At 40.5% G+C, this 27,459-nt stretch overlaps 2 protein-coding genes and 1 non-coding gene across 5 annotated transcripts; all 3 read right to left on the bottom strand.

The window, feature by feature from the left end:
* Nucleotides 1-3,140: 3,140 nt before the first annotated feature.
* Nucleotides 3,141-20,077, bottom strand: LOC110185257 (uncharacterized). 3 transcript variants are annotated; one of them, XM_020953997.2, is made up of 3 exons: nucleotides 19,810-20,077; nucleotides 19,554-19,736; nucleotides 3,141-3,898 (listed from the first exon to the last, which is right to left on the bottom strand). In XM_020953997.2, exon 3 carries the CDS (start codon nucleotides 3,830-3,832, stop codon nucleotides 3,509-3,511), a length of 324 nt encoding a protein of 107 aa, XP_020809656.2. In that variant the 5' UTR covers nucleotides 3,833-3,898; nucleotides 19,554-19,736; nucleotides 19,810-20,077; the 3' UTR covers nucleotides 3,141-3,508. The 3 variants fall into 3 exon arrangements, with proteins under 3 accessions (XP_020809656.2, XP_020809653.2, XP_086694734.1); XM_020953994.2 differs by lacking the exons at nucleotides 19,554-19,736; nucleotides 19,810-20,077 and adding an exon at nucleotides 5,202-5,527; XM_086838608.1 differs by lacking the exons at nucleotides 19,554-19,736; nucleotides 19,810-20,077 and adding an exon at nucleotides 4,040-4,385.
* Nucleotides 17,277-19,001, bottom strand: LOC110185271 (uncharacterized). The gene is made up of 2 exons (XM_020954017.2): nucleotides 18,759-19,001; nucleotides 17,277-18,677 (listed from the first exon to the last, which is right to left on the bottom strand). Exons 1-2 carry the CDS (start codon nucleotides 18,759-18,761, stop codon nucleotides 17,277-17,279), a joined length of 1,404 nt encoding a protein of 467 aa, XP_020809676.2. The 5' UTR covers nucleotides 18,762-19,001.
* On the bottom strand, nucleotides 19,239-19,310 carry TRNAC-GCA (transfer RNA cysteine (anticodon GCA)). Its single transcript has one exon. It is a non-coding gene; the product is annotated as a tRNA-Cys (tRNA).
* Nucleotides 20,078-27,459: the final 7,382 nt, after the last annotated feature.

Genomic DNA, 27,459 nt, shown 5'->3' with positions numbered 1-27,459 from the left:
GTTTTGTGTTACAAAAGTTGCAAGTCATTGTTTACTAGTGTTCAAAGTTAGTAACTAATCATACATACTTAATGGTAATAGATACTTACTGATCATAGTTACTAACTGATCATAGTAAATTACTGCTAATAGTTTATAATTGATCATAGTTACTTAATACCCTGCAGGGGTATTGAAAATTAACTACTTAATTTGTAATAAAAATGTTTTTATATATTTTAAATTCCAGAAATTAAAAATAATCTATCTAAAATCTATAAATGTTTCCTTTGAGTACACATCCACTGTGCACACCTAAGCAATTAAAGACCACAGACCACAGCGAAAGAGAGGTTATTCCAAGGATTTTCGTCGCCTGGCAAATTGCCCGCTGGCAGGACACTGGTGGAGGAATGGATCAACGAGGGGGCAGAGTTCAATCGAAGGCTGTGCAACAATTTGAGTTTAATTGATGCCAGTCCTCGTCCTCGTCGTCGTCGTCGAAGAGCGTGCGTGCGTTGGCATTTATGAGCTGTACTGAACGGGAGCTCTGACGGAAAGAAAGGCTCCTCCTTTGCCACCTGGCGAATGGACAATGACTGAGCCGTTGATTGGCAGTGGATGCCAGGTGTTCTTTCACCTTTGGAATTCTCATTATTAGTCCCGTTTGCATGCATTCAACTTTTTTCCCAGGTGGCAACAAGTAAGGTCCTTTGGAAACTCGAATGAAATATGAAAATATTACTCATACGACATGTGGTCCAAAAGAAACTTGAGTTCCTGTAGCATAACTTTGATTTTCATGATATTTTTAGTTAATTGTTTAATCTTTCCTTATTAATTACTTTAACTTTTCAGCAATAATTATCTTCTTAACCAACTTTTACTACAAAAGGGGAGCCTGTAGCTTCCTCTGACTTCCCATTTGAGGCTGTTTTTCAGGCATTTCAACAAAGCTGGTGCCCTGCTGTGATTGCTGTTGTTGCACTTGGGGCATTGTTTACTTTGATGGTCCATCGTCCATCCCGCTGCGATGACTGTTAACCCGAGCGCTATTTACTGACGCTGCGGTGGCTCTGCCCATTGCCATTGCTTTGGCTGCTGTTGCAGCTGTTGCTGCTGCTGCTGTTGCAACTGCAATTGCTGCCACGGACAACATCCTTGTTGGCCATTAATTTTGCAGGCTTTTGCGTGGTAAAAATGGAAAAAAAAAAAATGGTCCACACTGACTGTCCCGCCATGGCCAACGCTTCTGGATAGATAGACAGGATGCTCGATAGTGTTCAACCTTTGGCCTTTCCTTTGTCTCTGCGTCAGCTCTTTGCAATCATTTCACTTTCACTTTTCAATGTTCTCCACTGGCAAAAATCATTTGATTTTTATCAAGCAAAAAATCTAGAGAAAATTTTGAACTTATATGGGTTGCTTTTATTCTTTTGCAATACTCAGTTTATGTTTATTTATAACATTTCCAGTATTGTATTTTGTGAATACTTAAGGTATTTTTAATGTTGTCATCAGAAACCGTGTTTCATTATTAATTTCTTTAATTATTTTTTGTAATATTTCGATAAATTTTGATATGATTTTCGCTTAAAATTCTCTTTGATTCCCTTTTATTTTTCGCTTAGTACACTTTTGCTCTTGTGCTCATTATCGCGATTGTTGCTGCTGCTGTCGCTCTGCGGTGGCTGTTGTTGTTATTTACTTTTTAATAATTACAGCTCTCTGCTGCAATTGTCCCTGACCACACGCTGAAGGGTCAGACAGAGGACGAGAGGACAGGGACAGTGACAGGGATAGGGACAAGGACACCAGGCGGACGGACGCGTTGATAAATTGCGAGGACAACGGAGAGACAAAGAGTAGCAGCTTACGGACGACACCCACACGGAAACGGACACCTCGCTTATTAGGTACAATCGGTGTCGAAATAATAACCATAAATTGTTAAAGGATATGAAAATATATGTGAGTAGGTGAAGAGATGTGAAGGATAAGTGTCAAGGATGGGAGCTACAAGCCATTAATCAAATCAAACAGGGTCATAAAGTGATCACAAAGAAAGAATAGATTTACAAATTCTTTAAAATAATCTAGTTCCTAAGAAACATGGAAATGCTTAAGATTATGTATTCCTTAATATTAAAAGTGCATTTAAAAATGCATTAAATAATTATAATTCCTTATGCTTTCAAAACTTCATTAATTAGAGTAATGATATCCAGAAAAAATAATTCCCAAAACAATTATCAGAATTTGAGGTACATTTCCACTGTCTCATTATCATCTTCATTTCCTTGGGCTTCTCCATGGCGAAGGACGAACAATTTAATCAGTCGGCAGAGCGCAGAAAAGCTGATAATACCGTTATGAATAATTTACACCCATACACACACACACCCACACATTCGAAATGAAAAACTGAAACGCGTTTTATTATTGTTTCTGGTGTTTGTCTTTTCTGGTTTTATTTATAATTAATAAGGCAGACATCAAATAAGAGAGAGCACTTGTTGTTTACACTTTGCCCTTCCTGCGGAATCTTTTAAGGAGCCGCGTGTGAAATCGTTTTAATTAGTCGCGGTAACTTGTTGCGGCCGAAAATGTAATTTTGCTGAGAATGGGCATTTCACGAATGTCACATTCAGGCGGAATTCCTGCAGCTCCAGCGAGCTGTGTTTCCCGATTCGCAATTCCCGATTTGTGTCAAAATCAATGTGCTGCCGCCACCGCAAATATCATCTATGAAAGATGGCTGTGGTGGCAGCTAATATCGAAGTCAACCGCAGACACGCAAGACCACAGCAAATGGAATCGCCAGAAATGGTCATTGAATACTAACATTATTCAAGAAGCGGTATATGATATGGAAGATGAGGGAAAATATGAGGTTATTATATAGTAAATAACAACTAATGTTTGATTATAATCAAATAAATAAACTCTACAATGAAATGACAGGTACATAAAGCTAAGTGAGTACATTAAATAATTATACACGCATTTTTGGGATACTAAGTATACAAATTTAAATTGAACATAAAGATATGCGCAAGAAGAATGTAGCTAGAAAGATGTTATTAGAAACAATTTTTCCAACAACAAATACACTTATATCTAGACCTTATAAAATTTTATATAAATAATAAAACACTTCATTTAATATTAAAAACAGTCTTTATTATACATTTTCAGTTTGATTTATGATACAATATATTTTTAAACTTTTTCTTACAAAAAAGTCTTTGTTCTTATTCAAAATATAACTTAGATCTATAAGATCTTTTACAAAATCTCTTACATACTGACATATCTTATACATAACTCTTTGCCTTGAATCAAAACATTCAATTTATGATTATACGACAAAGAAATATTTCATTAAGGAAAACTTTCCATTAACGAAATAATATGTAACTTTTATAAATTGTTTGTGATGTTTTTTGGCTCTAAACCTGAACAGTAATTAATTCCTTTAATATTGCAAACTAAAAACTATGACTATATGTAATTTTGTTCATGATTTCTAAGGACTAGGTTCAGTTAGTCCTTCAGATGATTTGATTTCCTTTGATCGATCGGCTCTTTTCCGAATGTTTTTCCTAGAGAACCACCTGAGCTTGGATCGCCTGTGTGTCGTACCCAATTCCGAGACCAACTGGATAGTGTCCCTTCCATTGACCACCTTTTCCAGCTCTTTGTCCAGCTCCTGATCGGTGGCATTGAGTATTTGCGCGACATGGGCCTCGTCAATGGTGCCCTTGAAGATGAGGGGATAGGGCCACTCGTGGCATATCGTGGGTCCACTGTAGTCCCTCAGTGCCTCGATCATTCTATCCAGGCGGAGCATCTCCTCATGGTCATCGTTAAACTCACGCACCTCGTCCAGCAGAGCGGCTACATTGGATTCCAGCACCTGTGTTCGTGGGAGGTGAAATTGGATTAGCCGCTTGAAATCGCTTATTTTGCTCGATTTGCATTGGTTGTGCCGCTGAAAATGACACTGACAAGCGACAGTGACGGCGTTACGGTCATTGATAGCCTCAGTTTTTCCCACCTCCAAGCTATCGCCTCCATTCCAACCATTCACCCAATGCCCAGGCCGTCTCGGATTTCAGCTGCTCCATCTTTTCGTGGACCTCGTCAGCAGCGTCTCTCTATTAGTGCCCAATTAGCGGAGACTCGGAACTGGGAACTGGGAACTCAAAACCTGGCCAACTAAGCCCATGTTAGGTGCATGTTACCAGAAGGGGCACAAGCTCACACCCTCTCTCTGAATACAGTGTTTAATGCAAAAATAGGTTTTGTATATAAGGAATATTAGAGTTGATAGATCAAACAGTAATTGAATAGTTATCCTAACTATCACTAAGGCCATTATTTATTTCTGTAAGTAATTCATTATACTTGAAACCCTCTCCTATTTATATATCCCTGACTGTCTGATACATCGTTAACCCGTTCACTTGCCTTTGGCCAAACCGACATTGTCTAATTAGCGGTGCAAGTAATCACTGCCACCTGCATTTACCATCCCCTGGTAAATCATCCCTCCACTTCTACACCCTTCCATTACACTACTTCCCCCTCTTGGGCCAATGCAATATTCAAACATTTTGTTCCCAATAGTGAGGCTATAATTGCATTAACATGTTCCAAATCGCTGTCGTAGCTGTTAACAGAGTTGGCCAACGAACAGCTGTTAAACAACAGGTGATAACAGGTGGAAAGGTAATGGGAATAGGCAGAGAAATGGAACGGGAAATGGTGACAACAACTAGATACACAAGGCCAAAAGGGGTTAATGGATAAAATAGTTCGGAGACTATGATAAAATGTGGAAACTAGCACAAGAATTTTATTAATTTGTTAGTAAAATAGTTGGAAATTTATTTAAGAATTTTATATTAATTTTTGTATTTGCATAAACTTTGTTCAGTGCCTTGGTTATCGTTTACAGCAATTGTTTGGTATATAACTGATAACATTCTCTGAGAGATCGACTGATAAGGTAATTGGAACAAAGGCCAGATAAGCGGGGTGAAATGGAGAAAGGGGGCAGTATACTCTGTATTAAAAACTATACTATATAGCTATATTTAAACAAAGATATATGTACATATAATGAAGTATAACACATGCAAGATCACTAGGTCCCCCTCTGCTTTTGAGTAACTATTAACTAGTACGTTAATTAAGGGTTAATTTCCCCCAATTACCAAAAACTCAATATGCAGATTAATCACACATTTTAGAACTTGATGAACGCGTCCCCGTAAATTCTCAACGTTGAGCAGCATTTGCCGCCTTTGCTGCACCGCCGCACTAATTGACGACGTCATCTGCGTATTTTTATTCCGTTTTTATTCTCCAATTTTCGGTTTGTGTTTGTATTTTTTTTTTACATGACGCTAATTTGAGTAATTTAATGTTTTTTTTATTTATTTATTTATTATTATTTTTGGTCCGCTTTTGGTTGAGTTCGTTGAGCGGCAAATGGAATTCCGCTCGCGAGTAGCTCTCGCCGTTGACTGAGGCCTCTTCTTTCCACAAAAAATAATATTGTTTACGCGCGTCAATCAGCCGGACACTAGTGTGTGTGCACACTCATTCCACACACACATAAACTTAATCATACACATTTGTTAAAGAGAACAAAGAACTGGGTAAGAGCATTAGTTTGAGCAGAGAAGAAAGCTTTTTAGCGCTGCAATTTGTGGATAAAGTTGAAAAGTAAACAGAGATTTCTACATATTCAATAAACAAAATGATTGTATGAAGATTTTGTTTATATTTTTATAAGGGAAAAATATTTTTGTACATTAAAATAATGTATTTAAAATCAAGCCACCTCTGAAAATAGTTAACGTTTGTAAGAAAGTATACTCTTACTATAAATTAGGCTATTAGGTTTATGGTTACTTAATATATCTAATTAAAATGTAGCAAAACCTATTTATTTATTACTTTAAATATTTACAGAAATTATTTCTAACCAAAAGAAAAAACAAATCTTCCCATAATCCCCCTCTTCTCAGTAATGAAGTTTACAACTAAAATTACTTCATTTACAAAGTCTCATTAAAGATTTTTGAGAAGATAGAGTTCTCCTGAATGCCTGAAAGCAGGCACTATTGTTTGCAGAACCTTCTCCTGCCCTCCCTTCGAGTATGCTATGAGTTTGCTGTTGCTCCCAACCCGAGGGAAGGCAACCTAGAAGTATGCAGCAGTTTCATCGTATTCATATGCAAGCCGCAATGATTTTAGAGCAGCTCTAGCCGCCTTGTCTTGGCTTTAATCGAGCTTTTGTTTAGCTTAACCCGTGCCTCATCCTCCTGCCACACCCACACCCACTTCCATTCTCATTCTCATCTAGGAGATCCCATATTGAACCCATCCCGCACTGATGGCCAAAGCCAAAGCCAAGGCAAACAAGCATCAGCTGCCGGCCATTAAAATTTTAATTTTGTGCACCATTTGCCACCATCTTGGCCCACTGGGCACCGTCAAGTACCACTGAAGTACCGATCCCATCTCGCCGTAGCCATCGCCATCGCCATAGCAATCCCGTCCAAAGCCCTTGGCTTGAGCGATTATGTTGATGGCCAGGCGCTGCTCACCTGTACCAGTGCCGCTCCTCCTCCTCCTGCTGCTGCTCCTGCTTGTCGATAATACGCTCAATTCAATTTGCATATTCAGTTGTCCAATGAAGCGCACACCACAGCAGCAGCAGCAGCAGCGTAGCGGGAGCGATCCCTCCCGGCTTCAATCCCAGGCAAAAGAACCCCAACTGAACCCCATCTCTCCCAGCAGCACATCTGTCCAGGCAAATCGCTTCCTTCTTTTTTTTTTTTTTTGTATGTAGCTCTGAGCCATCCAGGTTGCGTTGGCCACTTGCAAGCAGCCGAAATGTGCCGCTGACAGCACCGCACGCATGAGCTGCATGAACAGCTTCAGTTTTGGTGAATGCACTGAGAGAAATAAGGAGTATTTTACGAGGAAAAAATTGGGGAAATGAAATATACAAAAATCTGCCTCTTGAAACCTCAAAGCAAGGTTTATGAAAGTGTAGGAATGACAGAATATATCCTTGGTTTGATATTATAGCAATAATCGAAGCAAAGGATATAGTAAAAGTTAAGATATAAGTGTGTTATATCAATATTCTGTTTCTGTATAGATTTGTGCTATTAAAGAACCTATATATATATGTATATATATATTTAGCTTTAACTATAATATTATACCCTTGCAAGGATACTATAATTTTAGTGAAAAGCTTGTAACAATATGAAGGAGTCATTTCCGACACTATAAATCATATATATTCTTGATCAGCATCAACAGCCGAGTCGAATTAGCCATCTAAGACAGAAAAAAAAAATTCGAAATTTTTTCCAAATTTTATAAGGGGTTACATCATTAGAATTTTGATAAAGTGATAAAAATTCTAATTTTTCAAAGTTTCAAATTGAGTATGCAGATTTGTTAACCTAATAAAAACGTACATAGAGCAGCTTTCCGAATTAAAATTAATGCTTTTTTGGCTTAGTTATGATTGTTTTAAAACTTTGATATCTCGAAAAAATAGTCAAAACTATCGATTTAAAGAAATCTCAACCTTCTAGTTATATTTCATAATTTTTTTAGATCTGTTATTTTAAAGCCTTCAAAAAGAATCCTTTTATTTACTGTGTACTTGCAGATGCCGGTTTACGGATCGTGCTGCTCCTTTGAATCCTGCCAGCGTGTGGAGTCGTCCTCACCTGCTGTTAGTCCATTACGTTAGCAATTTAACTTGCGCCACGTAAACATGATTATCATCTTAAGTGTGCAGTGTGTGCTGTGTGTATCTGTGTGTGTGGGAGGTGCAATGTGCGTGGCCCGGAATCCTGCGGAGCAGTTCGGTAAAAACTTCGCAGTCAGCTGCGGATTGTAAGCTCGTTGGCTCGCTGTTTAACAAGTTTCAATCTGCTTAAAACTGCAATTAATTTAAACGCTTTCTTTTTCCCCAGAAATCCACACCTCCCCACCATAATGGCCGAAAACAGTGAAGGAGCAACAGCTTCGGACCCACATCCCAGAATCCGGATTTCAATCCGGTTAGAGTGCTGCCCTAATTGAGCTTGTCAAAATCAGCCAGCAGCAGCGAGGACACTCAGCTGCAGGACTCCAGCTCCCATGGCCGGTGCGCTGACCAGGTGTTTTTCACCCGGCCAGGATTGGGTACGTCCCCTTGTCACCGGCAGGTGATTCGGGTGTCCGATGCGGCTGCTGATCCCGTTCAAGCAGATTGCAGCCGGAGGAATTGCAAACGCACAACCAGAGGCGTGCGGGGAAAAAATTGCAACAGCCGCTTGATTAATTTGGGGGCGGTTCCTGGATAAAATTTGTGGGCGTGATTGCAACGCAACACCATTTTTAAGGTTCCTGCTACGATGATGATGGGTGTGTGAAGGGTAGCACGCCTTGGAGAGGGTATATGCGACACATGGGAAGGGTTTGTTTAAGGGTCTTAAGGAGTTAATGATTTACATTTTTTTATAATATTTATATTTAGCACATAAACCAGGTTTTTATAGTCTTGAATAAATTAAAAGGTATCCAGAAGTTGACAATAAACTCCAAATTCCTTGCAAATCTTGGCTATTTCTTGCCACTAAAATTTTGTAGCATACTTTTTTGTTCTCTCAAAGGATATGTGTATTTTGGCATTCCTCTTCAATCTAATTAATATTTCATGTAATAACATTTATGAATAACAAAAGAACCAACAATAATTCCAGGTAATTCAAGGAATCTAAACCATTCCAAGTAATTTCTCACTTGCCTTTGTCGCCTGACAGGGTAAATTCCTAGCCAGCAATAACAAGGACCTCCGCAAAAGAGTCCATCAGACAGACAGAGAAAAAACCCATAGAGGGAAAAAAGGATAAAGCAAACACACACACAACTGCATTTATGAATGCAAATATTAATAAAGATGTATATACGCACACCAACACAGAGTCTGTCAGAGGCAGTGACAGAAAGAGATGGCAACACAAAGTACCGTTGACAAACCCATTATCAGGAAAACAAACCGGAGATTAACTTGGCAAAATGTCTGCAGACGTCGAAAAAAGAGTCCAGGCACAGGACTAGCGAGTGCGAGCGAGAGCGGCTAACTACCACATGCTGAATAAAATATGAGCAAAAGTGCACAAACACACACATACACAGAGAGAAAAAGAGAGCAACAGGGTAAGCGAAAGAGAGACACAAACACACACTAGCATTCGGTGCTGTAAAAGTGACACATGAGCGTAATAACAGCTAAGACCTTGCTAAGCATCCGGCAGTCAACAACCACTTGCTGGATCCAAATCCGAATCCGAATCCCGTCGCTTATCCTCCTAGCCCTGGCCTACCCCCCTCCTTTTTCCAGCCATCCATCCATCCTTCCATCCTTCCTGGACGAGAGCATCAGCATCCCCGCCCTGGTTTTTGGGCCGTCGCTGCACTCAGCGTGATTACAAATTATAACGTCTGAGCAATCGCCGTTAGCTTGACTGCAGTCTGTGTGTGTGTGTGTGTGTGTGTGTGTGTGTGTGTAAGGGGCGGAACCAGGGTTACCGCCCATAGGAAATATAACTCTACAACTTTTGTGAGGGGGTACTGAGCGAAAAAGGGGGTATAAATAGTATAACATTAATAATGATCAATATTATATATTAAATACAAATAAATCTACAGGTATCTTTAAAATATCTATAGAAATATCAGTGGGAATAATCCAAAACAATCTTTTATATTGATTTAATAACTTGATTCAAACAGAAGTTCGTACTTTCGACACATTTTCTATTGATTAAATATATTACTTTAACAAGAATGCTACAGAAGTCTTTTAAAAGAAATCCTTTGAAAAACCTTCACTTGAAAGCTAACTTATGTATATTATTAAACCCTAGAAAACATTAATTTATTAACAAACGCTCTAGAATTTCTCAGAGTGCACCTTGTCTTCCACAAAGGAAGAAGAGGCACGTTCTAGAGGGTTGAGGAATTGGTTAACGAATTTTAGCTGCACGCACCGCTCGCCAAAATGCCGCTCCGCTCCGTTGCCTTCTGGTGGTTGGCCAGACAGGATGCCCCGGACTGCTAACCTTGCCCCTGGTTGGTCCTGTGCAACGTCCATCCCCCTTCGGCTGAAGCAACCGCCGCATCCTCATCCTCATCATCATCCTCATCCGCTTTCCCTCATCACCCTCTGCTTAGATAATTCCGTTAGCCTGCAGTGTTTTCGTTGTTGTGCCAATAACTTAATTATGCATTTGCCAGTAAATTGCTGTAAGCACTTTTTTTTTGTGTGCAGCATTTAAAATGGCGTCTGCGCCGCCGGAAAGGAAAAGCGAAGGGAAGGGAAAAAGGACATAAGCACCTGTCTGGCGGCAGCTTTGCACTTTAAGCCTACAAAGCCGGCAAACGTGAAGCTCTGGTGAACAAGTGTTTTTTGGTGGGCAGTTTCCCAAAATCTCTAGAGACTTAAAATTAGTTGTTTAATTGTTGGTTTGGCAAAATAATAAGCCTTTAAGCTAGTTTTTTAATATTCTATTTATGAAAGTCAGCTCAAGGTTTGTTTCCATTCAATCTAAATATTGAAAATACTCTTTTAAAATCAACATTTTAGTTTAAAAGTCTAAAAAGACATCTTACTAATTTTTTATAGCAAAATAAAATCATAAAATATTTCATGGCGCACTTTCGGACATCAAAATTATTGTTTTTAAATCTCTCGAGAATACACCGGCATAAAATGTTTTACCTTAACCTTAGGTTGATGTTCCTAAATGTTTTTGGCACACTCCAACAGTTAAGCTCCTCCGCCTGTCCCTTCCTCTGTCGTCCTCTTGTCCCCAGGATTTGAATAATAATAACACGAACTATTTCGGGCAGCAATTGAGCAACCTTTCCGCTATCAGGACATGATGTCCTGGCATCTGCAACTTACTTTTACTACTCCACTAGGTTTATGACCACTTTCGCCCAGGAATCGCGGAATGGTTGGGTTTATGTGGGGGGCTCCTTGAGTGGCAGGAGCCGCAGGAGGTGGAGGACCAGAAGGAGTCTGGATCAGGACAAGTGGGCGGCACGTGGCAGAGTGCGCGATTTTTCAAGGCGCAAGGTCAAGCCGAAGGCGGAGCTAAAGTAACCCATTGTGGCTAAAGGAGATGGGCCCACGCACATTCAGCCCGAGCACAGACCTAAATCCTTTTTGATTAAATTCAATGGTTTATATCCAATATCCCCCCGAACATTTTATATGTCTTTGAAACGCATTTTTCTCAGCACAATCCCATTTTTTTGCTGCTCCTCTTCTGGCTCGGAAAACTCACAGAAACACACACACATCGGCTCACACACGGAGACATAAAACAAAATGGAGACAGTAGACCGGAGGAGAAAATAGATTGAAGTGTAATCATGGTTTTGAACTGCTCCTCGGTCATACATTTAATCCAAGCCAACGTAGCAGACACAAAATGGCCAAAAATGGCCAACGAAGTGAGAGAGAAAGTAAGCGTTTAGCTTGTGTCTCATTCCTAGCTTCCTACACTCGAAGAAATCAATTTTGGATCAATTACTTTGCATTACAAAAAAGTAAAATATATCTTAGCACATCCGACAATTCATACAACATGAATAGGATGTTATTTCCTAACACTAAAAACATCCTGTGATAATAAAGACCTCTTAACAGATCTATAGATCATAGATCTTATCACTCAGATTTCTGGGAATGATTAAGAATCCTTAACAACTTTCATTAGTTTCAAGTAAACTTGCTCAAATTAAACTGAAATCCATTGATAACAACTGAATTTTCTCTGTGTAGTTAGTCACATATATAAAACAAAAGGACATTGTAATTGGAGGAGATTGGAGTGAGGCAAAAGGGACGAAGAAAAGTTCGAGGGCTCGTGCGGTGATGCTTATTCCGCCTGACTGATTGGTGGCTCCTTTGTCTCCGCTCCCTGTCCAGGATATATGTGCCTCTCACACAGCCCCACATCCTTCTACTATCCCAGAGCCACTCTCAGCCTTCTCTTCTTGGAGTGTTATCTAAGTTTGTTTGAATAAACTTAAGCGAATGTTTTGTAAGAAGATTTCCTTTATTGCCAGAGAGTGACTTGGCTCTGGTTGACAACCACATATGGCCAACTGAGGACACTGCAAAGGGGAGTGCAGAGAACTGCAGTTGTCCCCGAATCTCGCCCCTCTGGAGGAGGTCCTTGCCAGCTCGCTTTGCATTTTGTGTGAATATTTGTCTGTTTGACTTGGCTTCGCCCCTTTGCCAATTGCCCCCAGAGTCTATCGTATCGATTCAATTCGATACGATTCGATTCGACTCGATTCGGAGCTCTATAATTCCACCTTAAGCCAATTTAACAACGCCAGCAGCACTTGGCCCCGGGGCGACATCAGTGTATCATAATAAAAGCTATAATTTTAGCAATCTAGAAATACACCGGACACAAACAAACAAAGGCTTAGTGCGGCCTTCGTTCGTTTGTTGGTTTGGTTCGATTTTGAAATAATACTTAATGGCCGTAAAATTATACGGTACGGCCAAGTGTCCTTCGGATCCTTCCGGTCCTTCTGCCTCTGTGGCCTCAGCATTTTAAGCTTACGACCGTAGAGAGGGTTTGTTGCCATAATCGTTCTGCGGTTTGATGTTTTGCCTTCCGAAAGATGATTACAAATAATCATACAGTGCGTTTTGCTGGACTACGAAAGTCTAGAGATTTAGTTTCTATTTTAGGCAATGCTTAAATTAAGAGCTGGAATTTATATGTAACAGTTACACATGTGGGTTTTGATAAGGCTAGGACACTGGGAAAAAGATGAAAACTTTAAAACCCATTTAACAACAGTTTCCCTTTTAAATTCATTATTTATGTACTTAAAAATTGGGAAAAATAATATTTTGCAGAAGAATTCATATAAAAATATATTGTAGAAAGCAAAGTATGTTTTAAATCATTAAAAAGTAAAGTCTAGTGTATGCTACAACATTTTAACATTCAAAAACAGACAAGTTTGCTTTCGACATACATTAATAAAAATAAAATCAATTGGCACCCCTGCATTTAAGTTATATAATTAAAGAAATATTTTATATTGCAAGCATTCATAATTATTTAAATATCTTTTATGAGAAGTTAAAATGCATTTTTTAACTGCATATTAGCAGAAAATTGAGCAATTTAGTAAAATCTTTGGAAAATAGAAATAATCTTGATTACTTTCCCTAAAACCTTCACAATGAGCTCTCTTAACAGAATGTTAAATGAAGACTTCACCCTTAGGATTTATGCAAAACGCTTCATCAATTTGCTGAGGATGTGTAAATAATTTTCCATTCTGACAACACACATGAGCACAGAGATCCTTAAACTATACTTAAGCTGACCCCGAGATGATTGAATATTCTAAAGCAATTTGATACAAGGTTCAAACTTATGTACATCTCACATCCCTCTGATCCCAGGCCATCGCCCTGTCCATTCATCATTTTCAACAGGGGAAACTTGAAGTATTTCCACAAGTATTTTGATATGTGTCTATATCATTGTCTCAGCCTTTGTCCCTGTCCTGTCCTGTCCTGTCCAGTGTGGTGTCGTCGATGGACTTCCATTGGGCGTGTCGAGAATTTTCAACACTCTTTGCCCGGGACACAGGCTCTTAAAACGGTCATAAAGCAAATTGTGAAAAATTATTGTGTGTATAAAATTTAATGACATGTCAAAAAGGATATCCGGCATACGTTCCACCAGCTCCTCCGCTCCTTTGCTGTCTGTTGCTTCTCCTCCTGCTGCTGCTGCTGTTGATGTTGTCTTTGCTGGTTGTCCTGTGTCCTGGTTCTGTTGCTGTTCGTTGACGAGCTAGCCGAGGTCCTGTGGCCATCACAGATGCTCGTGGGCGGACGTGTAATGTCCTGTAAGTCCTGACAATTTTAGTCTAGTTGCCGGCGTATTTGTATTTACTTCTTTGTGTCCGAGGCCAAGACCAACACATAATCAAGCGCAACTTTATTATTTTGCCGGGGTTATTTTTATGTCCAGCTCAGCCAGGGACTCAGTCCACTCGTATATATGTATATATAACCATATAGAGCTGTGGAGCTGTCTGCTATGCGGTCTTTACGCCCGTCATCATTATGCTCTCTCTCTCGCCTTGGCCTGTCCGCTATTTGCCATTTGCCGACGCCATGTTCCGGGGGGCTGCACATTTTATAGTTTTCAAAAGTCACAAAAATGTCAATTGCTTGTCTTGTCCTCTTGTCCTCCCCCGACGCCATTGCCATTGCCATCGCCTTCGCCCCCGAAATGGCATTGAATAAATTATATTGTGGTCATAAAGTTGCTGCACCATGTTTACCACACAGATACTCGTAGATATAGCCATGCCAATGTTCATGTTCATGTTATTGCACTGGCAAAAAAATATATCTCCTTTGTTTTTTATATAAATATAACTGAACAAAGGGGTTTTTAATTAAAACAAGACTTATGGTTCCATTAAATCAGGAAATACGTTGGTTTGTAGTAGAGATAATTATTCAATCAGAACAATTATTCGGTTTCGATTTCGATGATTATTTTAAACAAGATATATTAAACCTTTAATTTCAGAAATCCATGTCGATTTGAATTTATTTTTTAAGGGATTTTAAGCCCAAAAACAATTTCTGTGGCACTCCTTCAAGTCTTTAAAATAGGAAATGCCTTATAAGGAATCTATAAGTAGGATTTATAGTGTAAAACATAGCTTTCGATTCTATATCAAATTTACTTATATCCACACTTATAGTACCCCCTTTTTCTTCTGTGCATCTGATGTCATAATGCTCGAGCTGGTCACATCTTATCCTGTCCCAGGATCGCTCTATTTGCATGTGACCAAAAAAAATAAAACAAGGAGCTAAGCTAATCAGCGACTGGAATTGATTTTGTCCTCAAACTGTTGTTGTTGGATCAACAAATTACACCCACTACCAATAATGAGAGGCCATTAAGTGATAAATTATGGGCGAGAGCATGTGACTGAGGACTTTTTGAATTTTAATCAAGCTAAAATTCGAGGCACTTGCCATCGGGTCAGGGTCGAGAGTCATAATTTCACTTTCATTACTCTGGCAGAGCTCCTTGGAATGTCCTGTTAATGTGCCATGCTCGAGTGGAGCATAAATCTATTTATGCGGCTTTCCGCTACCCCGTCCCTTTCGCGGCTTGAGTCCTTGGTAATTGAAAATATTTGAAATAATTCATAAAATTTTTATGTGATTTTTCTTTTGGGGGGCCAAAAGAACTGGGAAAAACGAGAAACGAAATGATAGTTCAGCTTGGTGGTGGTTCTCAAGTTATCAGATCGTATAATTTAGCGCAGATAATTGTTTTAATGATGTCATAATTTCGGCTTGATGGCGTGCTCACAAAATGGCTCCAACTGATTTATGCTGCCCACTCCCTGAGGGGTCCAACTTCAGCTTCAGCTCCAGCTCTTGCCCTCCAGAGTGGAGGCGTCAGCCCGGGGCTTGTGCACTTGTAGATACCGTGTAGATAGTGGCATACGTAACCAGTTTGCCGCTCGACAAAAGAGTAAATAACGGCATTGTATGATTTATGTGGCCAAAACAATGCGCAACAAATCGGACCACACTTGGAAAAATTTAAACTACCTTGTTATTGAAACTATAAGAGAGGGTTTTAGAAAATAACTCCATTATATATACATATATATATTATGAGACTAACTATTCCATATTGAAATTAATATTTACCCCACATTTGTGCTAAGAAATCTTAATGATTGGTTATCCGAAACAAGTTTTATAATTAAAATCCTAAATAAATATTTGTATAGTGCATGAAATCAGTAAAGTACCTGCCCTGGGCACAATGAGAGCCAGGCCACCTGAGTGCCTCCCCCAATCGCTATAACAAAACGGACGGACTGTCCCTGCTCCACATCCACAGCTGGCTGGGCAAGATTGTGTGGGCGCTAACCACTTGAAAACGTTAAATAAGTTGTCTAACCACACATTAAACCAATTTGGCACTGCGCTGGCCGCCTGTCTGGCACCTTGGATTGGGCCAGGACCTCCTCCTTCTCCTCGGCAACACTCCACTCCTTTTTTGGACCCGCCCACTCGACGAGGTCCCTGGCTGCCATAAATCATAGGGCGACCCACGTATGTGACTACTTGGGCTAGGGGATCGATAAATTATTATTAGTTGGTCTGTCCAACCGTCCTTTCGGTCCCTTCTGCCCCTCGTCTCCTGGCCCACCACAACTCCTCCTCGTTTGGAGGCGCGTGCAAAGGAAGTTGTTAGATCCCCGAAAGGAGCGCTGACCGAAATCCTTGGCTCGCTGCGGTTCAAATGCCTTTTAACTTAACAACTTTTTTTTTGTTCCTGCTGCTGCTGCTGCCAACACCAAACAACTTCCCACACCTCGGATTTGAACACACACACTCACAAATCAATGGGTGACTTTGCTCCTGGCGGGTGGCAGCACTGAGGGAAAATCTCAAATAAATTGAAATATTTTATAGTTATTTTGTAGTTATAACTTAATATGTAACTTTTGTTTAAGGGGAAAAACTATTGAATTGATGATTGATAATGTGTCTTTAAACACATTTATCAAGATATATTCCTATAATTTCTGGCAGTGCTTGGATAAACGGGGTGGTCTAGGACATGGCAGGCCAGGGCAAACCCTTAACGTTGTGTGTAAAGTGGACTTGACATGAGATTAACATCTTCAAAAGCATAGCTTAAAGTATTTGTTAGAGTTCGCCGAAGTTGCGACCGGCTGCGAACAAGGTGCCAGGACCTGGGACCCGGTTCCCGGCCCAGGACAGGATCCCGGGTCGAGTCCCGGCCAGCCCGCTGACCCTTGCCCCACGTCCACCTCGTTTTTGGATAATTGCGTTCTTGTGCGCTGAGCCATGAGCTTAACTGTTGCTGTCATAACTAAGCGAAAAGGTACACAATTTATGGAATCGAGTCCGGCTCCCACTCCAATCCCAACAGGTGCGTGGCCGGCCGGGTCGGATATACATAAATACAGCCAGTTTATATGGTATAACAATTTTTGTTGGATTTATTCGTTGATTTCAATCGTTAAATAATAGCAAAACTTACGTCCTAATAGTGGTTGGTGGGGTGAGAGCGTTCTTCTTGTCGTGAACGAGCGTTCAGGTACAGGTGCGGGGCATAGGCCCCAAGATTCCAGATTCTGACCTACAGTGCGCGGCGGTGGCGCAGCTTCAGACGACGTACAGTCTTGTACTTGTAGCCTTCGTCGCCGAGAACGGCGGAGTCCTGGGCCACTTCCTCGACGGGCTCATCAGCGACCACCTCCTCGGTGGGCGGCAGGTACTCGCTGGCCAGCTCGGAAACATCACGTCGCTGCCGGTACTTCAGACGACGCACAGTCTTGTACTGGTATCCATCAGCGGCAAGAACAGCAGAGTCCTGACTGGCTTCCTCAACGGGGGCCTCAACCAAAGCAGCCTCGGTGGCAACCTCCTCAGAGGGGGGCAGGTATTCGTTGGCGATCTCGGACACATCACGACGCTGGCGGTACTTCAGACGACGCACAGTCTTGTACTGGTATCCATCAGCGGCAAGAACAGCAGAGTCCTGGCTGGCTTCCTCAACGGGAGCTTCCTCCACAGGAGCCTCGGTGGCTACCTCCTCAGAGGGGGGCAGGTATTCGTTGGCGATCTCGGACACATCACGACGCTGGCGGTACTTCAGACGACGCACAGTCTTGTACTGGTATCCATCAGCGGCAAGAACAGCAGAGTCCTGGCTGGCTTCCTCAACGGGTGCCTCAACCAAAGCAGCCTCGGTGGCAACCTCCTCAGAAGGGGGCAGGTATTCGTTGGCGACCTCGGACACATCACGACGCTGGCGGTACTTCAGACGACGCACAGTCTTGTACTGGTATCCATCAGCGGCAAGAACAGCAGAGTCCTGGCTGGCTTCCTCAACGGGTGCCTCAACCAAAGCAGCCTCGGTGGCTTCCTCCTCAGAGGGGGGCAGGTATTCGTTGGCGATCTCGGACACATCACGGCGCTGGCGGTACTTCAGACGACGCACAGTCTTGTACTGGTATCCATCGGCGGCAAGAACAGCAGAGTCCTGGCTGGCTTCCTCAACGGGAGCTTCCTCCACAGGAGCCTCGCTGGCAACTTCCTCAGAAGGGGGCAGGTATTCGTTTGCGATCTCAGACACATCACGACGCTGGCGGTACTTCAGACGACGCACAGTCTTGTACTGGTATCCATCGGCGGCAAGAACGGCAGAATCTTGAGAAGCTTCCTCCACTGGTGCCTCCTCGACGGCGGCATCGGCAACAACCTCCTCATTAGGGGGCAGGTACTCGTTGGCAATTTCAGAAACGTCGCGGCGATGACGCAGCTTGAGGCGGCGCACGGTCTTGTAGCGGTATCCATCATCTCCCACAGCTGCGGAGTCTTGGGCCAGCTCCCCAAGCGGGGCGGCGGCGCCAACTTCCTCCGATGGCGGGATGTACTCGTTCTCGATCTCGGAGACGTCACGACGGTGCCTGGCTTGTTCGACGGGAAGCACTGCAGCCGTCGCGGCGGCAATGAAGATGCATGCTATAAACAATTTCTACAATGGGTATGGGAAAAAGCGGTTAGAAGGAGTAGTCCTGGTGGAGGAGGCCGTCCTGGCCCTGCTTTGGATATTCACCATGTTGGTATAGATCTCCAAGCTAATTGCTTTGACGGTGGAATCTATGGGTCGAATGATTAATCGTCGCAATTTGTCGGAATATTTATACGCTCTAATGTTTGCCAGCCTCAGTCCAAACAATGGACAGCTGACTCTGTTTGCCGGCAAACAGCAGCGGAAACCGAAATCGAAACCAATACCGATACCGAATTGGTAACAAAAGCAATGAACCCGGCCAAAGCCCAAACATGCGCCACTCGAGCCCTCAAGTGCCCCCGTCTCCCTCATCGGCGCACAACTGCGTCTTCTCGCAGAGATTAAGACGAAATGGAAGCCGGTTTGAAACACAGGGCACAGTGGGAATGTTGGCTAAATAATCATGGAAAAAGGGGTACATCTTATGTGACTATTTGGGTGTTTCCAGCCTCTGGTACTTAGTTTTTTAAGAAGCTATATTAATCTTATGTCTACAAAATAAATAGAATTTCCTTAAAAATAAGGGGGCACCCGGATTTGAACCAGGGACCTCTCGATCTGCAGTCGAATGCTCTACCCCTGAGCTATGCCCCCAGCTGGAATGCTTAGTTAAATAACCAAATTTTAAGTATGTTCGGAAAGAGTCCGAACAGGAACATAAATTAGCAAAGATTTGGATACTATGCTTACATCAAAGGGAAATAAGTAATATTAGGGTCAGGAATCTTTAGTTGCCTTCTGAATAAAGTATTCCTATATCACAGGAATAAGGGGATATTTAGATTTTTAATTCTAAATATTATAAGCAATTTAATATCCAAAGTTGGTATTACTTACCCCACGGTGCACAGGTGGAATAGTCTGAAGATTGCTGTACAGTGCGGAACTAAAATGTTCGGTGATTCGCTTTCGCTGTCGTTCGCCGCTTACCGCTTTGATTCCATTCGATTCGATCGCTATGGCGTAGCGTCAGCTGTGGCTTCACGGTCAAGAGCGAACATCGGGCCCTCTTAACAAGATCTAATGCAAAAACACAATGGTCATTCAAATGCTTTATGACAGCGTATACGTTGTGGGGTTTGCGCTTACTCACCTCATACGGCATTTATTTATTAATAGTTTCTTCGAGCGTTAATTTCTCAAGTGGCTATCGGTAATTTGCGTACTACACTCGCTTGGAGCTCGGAGTTGGGGAGTTCAACGAACCGCTCAAGATTGATGGCCTGCAAAAGGTCGCACGGGCAGCACGATCGTATTTGTTTAATGGGATTTGCTAATAAGCGTTGGTTATTTTGTTTAATTTAATTTGAGTCGCAATTCTTATTGTTGTCCAAATGGGAAAAGCGTGGGTGACGATGACGATTATCAATATCGATCATGTGGCGCTATCGATAGCGAATAGGGTTCAGTATTGCACGAGCACGTGCCATATCGATATTTTCAAGGACCCCGAGGTCGCTGAATGATTAAAAATATCGTAAAAGCAATTGTATGGGAAAAGCTGTTTTCAGCTGCCAATATTTTCAGTTATTCATTTGCATTCGACAACCCGTGAATATTTTAAAACAGACGAAGGATTACAACATTTTAGTTGATTGATTTTTAGTATATATTTTAGTATATAACTCAACACAGTTCTTCTACCTTGTCATCTCTAACAGTGCGATCCCTATCGATAGGTCGATAAAGGATGCCCTATCGGAAAATTTCTGCAATTTCAGCCATTTGCTAAAAAATAATGTGTAAAATGTTTTCTGTGTGTTGTACTGTAAACCATAGCCCGTATCCCGTTAACTGCTCCATGTGGCCAGGATATCAAAGATCCTGCCGAAAATATGCTGCACGCAGGACGTAACGAGCCAAGAAAACAACGGAGGAGCAAAGGAGCTTACAAGTTGGGAGCATGTTATGCTCTGGCGAAAAACTTTGGCTATGAAAATCATAAACTTGGCAAAACAAGCTTCGCGGGAAGACGACGCCGACGAGCAGGAGAAGGAGCCACCAGGAGGAGCTGGAGCACACGCTGGTAACGGAGTTGGCGGCGAAAAGTTTTCACAAATCATGCATATGATGTCGGAGGTACTTTCACTTTTGGCGCTCCCGAGGGCCTTACGAGCATATTCCTCGCCATCCCGTCCGCCTTCCGTTCGCCCGCTCCTTTCCGCGGCCTTGGACTAATTAAAGAGACAAAACTGCGTAAGTTTTTTCGGTTTTTTTCAAGAGTCATTGTCTCGAGTCTTGGCCGGGCCCAAAATGTGTGTCAAGTGGCAAGCAAAAGCGAGTGCAAAACAAAGCAAATGGGGTGTGCAATCTGCTGTAAACAACCATAAATTTTGCCAGTTTCGGCTCGAGTTGCTAGGGGAACTATCGCCCTCATAAAGGGGCCCACCATATCCAAGTATCCAAAATGTGCGTGCGTGTGTGTGTCTGTGGTGTGTGCAGCACTCCCTATCGGATCCCCGGGCAGCCGCGTCCTTATCGCAATCACTCACATCGCCACTTGTGAAATCATGGCAGGCCACCATTGGAGAGTACAGAGGAGCTTCTATAGCATGGTTTATCTGTCTGTCGATAATTAGAGTTACTTCTTAGGCTTCAGATCCTCTATATACCATTTTAGCATGTGGTTAAATATGCTTTTGGTTAGGTTCCATACAAATCTTATGGATAAGAATCCTTTTCTCAAGCTAAAATCCCAACATAAGTCCAAAAACAGACAGATGGCAGTGCAAGTCGATAGGATCTTTACTGTATTATAATTTTTTGAGGTTTTGGTTTCCAACCGAAAAGTATGTAGCGAAGCATGAACATCCTATGACACATTATAATATGTATAAACGATGTTTCATGACAATCAATTTGTTTCAATTCAATAGGCACACCCGCTAGGCAGACACACACATGAGTGTGTCCGTGTTGTGCTCTCATTTATGTGATTATTTGATTTGTGTGTTGAAGTTGATACTCGGGGCACAGAGAAAGAACAGATTCGGAGCCAGAATATAACGAATTTTATGAACTAGAAAGTATCATTAATTTAATACGCATTCGCATACGCAAACAAGCCGATGATATGATGCTTCGGTTCGATGATGATGATGATGGGAAACCGGGGGATGTGGCCGCTATAGGATATGGCCGTTAGTTATGCTCTTCTGATCATTGTAATGTAAATACGTAGCGACCCCGGCCGCGTGCAATCATAAATAAACATTCGACACAAACACAATAAATGTCAAAAAGTTTCGCCATTATCCGCTCGCCAGTTAATGTCCTTGTCGCTGTTGTCAGCGTCGTCGTCATCGCGTCGTTGTCGTCTTGAAAGCGAGCAGCGCTTTATTATTTTAATGATTTCGCAGTGCCCCCTCTCCATCCTGTCAGCGCTCCTCCAGTCGTGTCCTGTCCTCTGGCCTCCTTCAGTCCCCTGTCCCCTGTCCCCTGGCCCCCGCGTTGTCCACTTCTCTCCTGTGGCATTGTGTTTACATTTGTAATTCAATTCGCGACCGCTCCTCCTTCCCAAAAAGCGCTCTCCATCGCACATCGCCATCTCCATCTCCGTCCGCTTGTTATTATTTTACATGTCGTTCGCTGCTGGTTCACTATAATTTATTAGCAATTTGCATAATTTTCTTTTATAAAGCATTGCCACTGTTCTCCGTGCTGCTGCCTGCCGCCAACTCTTTTTGGCCCAGTGTTATGCAAATGTTCCCCGGCCGTAATACCCATGGGTTCTCCTCTCCGTGCTCCACTTGGTTTACGGTTATGCACGATCGTTATCAATGGGTATTTTGTTTGCCCCGATTATTGTCTGAATTCATCTAACAATTTGCATTCACAGCTGCCAAGCTGGTGAACTTCACTGCCAAGGCAAGGCCTCGGATCTCTGGGTTAAGTATTAACTGTTTAGTGGACTTGAAGCAGCTGCTCTTGTCAATTCTTTTTATTGGTTGAATATACGTGAAGGGAACTATAATATTGAAATCCAAGAAAAGAAACTAACTTTGGGGTGCCAAGGGTTTTATATACCCTTGCAGATTGCAATTGAATTAAAGGACCAAATCGGAAATCAATCATAGCTAAGCTTAAAATACTTGCATTCTTTAAATAGATATTTATTGGTATTTTATATGACAATTTTTTCTAGAAATCTAAGTTTCAAAAACGAATAACTAAGCCAAATATGCATATATTTTAATTCGGAAAGCTTTCCTGTACTAGCTTTTACTATGTTAATAAATCTGTATACTCCATTTAAAATGTAAAAAAAATATTTTGTTCCTCAATTTCCGACAATTATATCTTTTCAAATTTTGAAAAAATTTCCAAAATAATTTTATTTTACCGAACATGGCTAGAACGATTCAGCTGTTAATGCTGATCAAGAATATATATGATTTATGGGGTCGGAAATAATTAGAATACCATTATGTTAGTTGATATTTATCTATATTTTTAAATGACAATTTTTCCGACAAATCAGAGTTTAAAAAACGCATAACTAATACAAAAATGGATTAATTTCAATTCGGAAAGCAGATCTGTGTTAGTTTTTAAAAGAAAAACAAATCTGCATAATCAGTTTATGAAGTTAAAAATTTCATTTTTTTTGTCAATTTTTTACAATTTTTAAGATGTAGACCCTTAAAAAATGTTGAAAAATTTTCAAAAAATTATTTTTTACCGGACATGGCTAGAACGATTAAGCTTTTGATGCTGATCAATAATATGTACGGTTTATAGGGTCGGAAATGATTCCTTCATGGTGAAATAGGCTTCTGACTAAAATTAGAATACCATTATTTTAGTTGATATTTATCTATATTTTTATATGACAATTTTTCTGAGAAATCCGATTTTAAAAAACTCATAACTAAGCCAAAAATTTATTAATTTCAATTCGGAAAGCAGGTCTGTGCTAGTTTTTTAAGAGAAAACAAATCTCCATACTCAGTTTATAAAGTTAAAAATTTCAATTTTTTTTTGTTCATTTTTGACAATTTTTATGATGTAACCCCTTAAAAAATGATGAAAAATTTTCAAAAATGTATTTTTTACCGGACATGGCTAGAACGATTCAGCTGTTAATGCTGATCAAGAATATATATGGTTTATAGAGTCGGAAATGACTTCTTCATAACGAAATAAGCTTCTGACTAAAATTAGAATACCATTATTTTAGTTGATACTTATCTATATTTTTATATGACAATTTTTCTGAGAAATCCGATTTAATAAAACTCATAACTAAGCCAAAAATTGATTAATTTCAATTCGGAAAGCAGGTCTGTGCTAGTTTTTAAACGAAAATCAAATCTGCATAATCAGTTTATGAAGTTAAAAATTTCATTTTTTTGTCAATTTTTTACAATTTTTAAGATGTAGACCCTTAAAAAATGTTGAAAAATTTCCAAAAATGTGTTTTTTACCGGACATGGCTAGAACGATTCAGCTGTTAATGCTGATCAATAATATATATGGTTTATAGGGTCGGAAATGATTCCTTCATGGTGAAATAGGCTTCTGACTAAAATTAGAATACCATTATTTTAGTTGATATTTATCTATATTTTTAAATGACAATTTTTCCGACAAATCAGAGTTTAAAAAACGCATAACTAATCCAAGAATGGATTAATTTCAATTCGGAAAGCAGATCTGTGTTAGTTTTTAAACGAAAAACAAATCTGCATAATCAGTTTATGAAGTTAAAAATTTCATTTTTTTGTCAATTTTTTACAATTTTTAAGATGTAGACCCTTAAAAAATGTTGAAAAATTTCCAAAAATGTGTTTTTTACCGGACATGGCTAGAACGATTCAGCTGTTAATGCTGATCAATAATATATATGGTTTATAGGGTCGGAAATGATTCCTTCATGGTGAAAAAGGCTTCTGACTAAAATTAGAACACCATTATTTTAGTTGATATTTATCTATATTTTTATATGACAATTTTTCTGAGAAATCCGATTTTAAAAAACTCATAACTAAGCCAAAAATTGATTAATTTCAATTCGGAAAGCAGGTCTGTGCTAGTTTTTAAACGAAAATCAAATCTGCATAATCAGTTTATGAAGTTAAAAATTTCATTTTTTTGTCAATTTTTTACAATTTTTAAGATGTACCCTTAAAAAATGTTGAAAAATTTTCAAAAATGTATTTTTTACCGGACATGGCTAGAATATTTCAGCTGTTAATGCTGATCAATAATATATATGGTTTATAGGGTCGGAAATGATTCCTTCATGGTGAAAAAGGCTTCTGACTAAAATTAGAATACCATTATTTTAGTTTATATTTGTTTATATTTTTATATGACAATTTTTCTGAGAAATCCGTTTTATAAAACTCATAACTAAGCCAAAAATTGATTAATTTCAATTCGGAAAGCAGGTCTGTGCTAGTTTTTTAAGAGAAAACAAATCTGCATACTCAGTTTATAAAGTTAAAAATTTCAATTTTTTTGTTAATTTTTGACAATTTTTATGATGTAACCCCTTAAAAAATGTTGAAAAATTTTCAAAAATGTATTTTTTACCGGACATGGCTAGAACGATTCAGCTGTTAATGCTGATCAATAAATGGAAATGATTCCTTCACTGATTTGCATCCTTCTGTCTAAAATTACAATACCCCCAATGGTATATATTAAAGAGTAATTTTTGTTTAAAGAAAATGACACATAAGATATTTTAAGAGATACATTTACCAAACTTCAAAACCCGAGACAGGTTTCGAGAAAGGATCCTGAATCTATCCTTCGTCGCCACCTAATTGTTTTTATTGGTCTAATGAAAATTGGTTAATTTGCAGCATCGTGTCTTGAGAGGGAAAAACAAAACAAGAGCAAGCAATGAACAAAAGTATCTTTATTATCTCTTAGTGCTGCGAGAATTGTTTTTATTTTTCCTGCTTTGTTTTCCTCCTTTTAGCCGGGGTTGAAGCTGATGCTGAAGCTGAACTTTGGCTGCATAAACAATTAAAAATTAATTTTAAAACTTTTGGCCAAAGATAAACGGAGGATGACGGCGAGTGGGACACACTTCCACTCCTCCCTTTGGAATCAGTTAGCTCATTAAACCCGCCACATGGTCTTGTGGTTGGTTCTTTGGTCCAACTTTGGATTGGAGCGGAGCGTGTGCATCATTACGCCGTCTTGGCCAACAACTATTGCTTGGCCAGATGCTTTGATGTTGGTTTTAAACGCGAAGGCGGAGACTGAGAGGAAACTAAGCGAAACTATTTAAAATACCATTTGCTGGGCGAATCAATCGACTGCGGATGGGTTTTGTAATTAGGCGGCCGGTACACAAACACAAACCCCACGCCCCCACATAATGTATATAGGACTCGAGTCAACGTTATTTCATAAACACGCTCAAGTGATTTGGCAAACTTCCGGGGGCCAAGGATTGTGGATTTCGGACTTAGGGATAGGGGAAGGCTTTGGTAGCTTCGGTAGCTTCCCTTTGAGACAGGAATCCCAGTGTGTTTGCCCCGGCTGTCCTCATCTTCTTGTTGTCTGTTTGCCCTGCCGGCAAAGGTCTCTCTCCGGGCGGGTCCACTGTTTGACTTGAAGGTATTAGAAACTAATTTGTACAGCAGCCAAGGCAGCCGCAGCCGCAGCAGCAGCAGCAGCAGCTCGACGACCAAAGCTAACCAGGATACAAACAACAATTGTTTGCCTGTCCATCCATCTATCCCGGGCTTTGGCCCTTAGTTGGTCTTAGGCACATCACATCGCTGTTTCGGGGCCGGGGCCCTTTGGCAGGAAGACAATGAGCAAAAAATCCAAATCCAAACGCAAAAGGCAAAAGGCTGGGCCAAATCCCCAACAAAAGCAGCCGGAGTAGCCGCTTCAGAATGGCTAAATCATATGGCCATGGCTAAAAAGGGACCTCTCTGTGACAAAAAATAAAAAGGACACTCGTCTCGTCCAGGCTCGTTTTTAAGTCGCTTGCGGCTTAAATTTTCTTAAATGTTACATTGTCTCTGGCAGACGACAGAGTCTCTGTCTCCGTCTACGACCCGGACATGCCGGTCTTTTTATGGTTTAACTAAACAATCTCCTCACGAGTAAATATTTTGGGGCATATTTTGCCAAGGCAAAAAGCAGATGCAAAACTTTACAATGAACCCAGAGACGACCAAGTCCAAGTCCTCTGGCTAAGTACATTTATCTTTAAGACTAAAAACCATAACAATTTGGTGTTGGAAATTTTGAGCTACGCATTGCAGAATTTATTCACACACACACATGGCTGAGCTTCATGGTTTATCTGCCAGATATTCGCACAAATATTTACCCGGGTCGAACATTTTATCGGAGTACGCAGAAAATGCTTAGCTAAGCGAATTGTTTTCAGCAGCAGCCTCTGTATATACCCTTAAAGTTCCCCCACTCTCAGATAATTCAATTAAAAAACTAAAATTCTATGGTTATTTTCGGGAACACAAGGGAAATAAGCTTAGGAAGTTTATTTAATAATGCGCAAAAATAGTTAAAGCTTTTCATTTAAGAGGTAAATCAATAGGACTTTGTTTGGTTTTTATTATATTATTTATGTAGTATAGCATATCAAGTTACTTGTTTTTAAGGTCATCTATGTATAGTTAAGGTTATCAGGTTTTAGTGGACCTTCTTTGACACCTCTTGCGGTTTTCCACTTCAGTTTTTTGAATTTTTTTTTATGCTCCACATCAGATGCTATTCGATCGCAATTGATGCGACGGCTGGCGGATAA

This window comes from Drosophila serrata, unplaced genomic scaffold, assembly GCF_035046125.1.
Source record: "Drosophila serrata isolate PLE 108 unplaced genomic scaffold, ASM3504612v1 contig_359, whole genome shotgun sequence".
NCBI lineage: Eukaryota > Metazoa > Arthropoda > Insecta > Diptera > Drosophilidae > Drosophila > Drosophila serrata.
The sequence above is the reverse complement of the archived record's forward strand: the minus strand, read 5'-3'. Positions and strand labels throughout refer to the sequence as shown.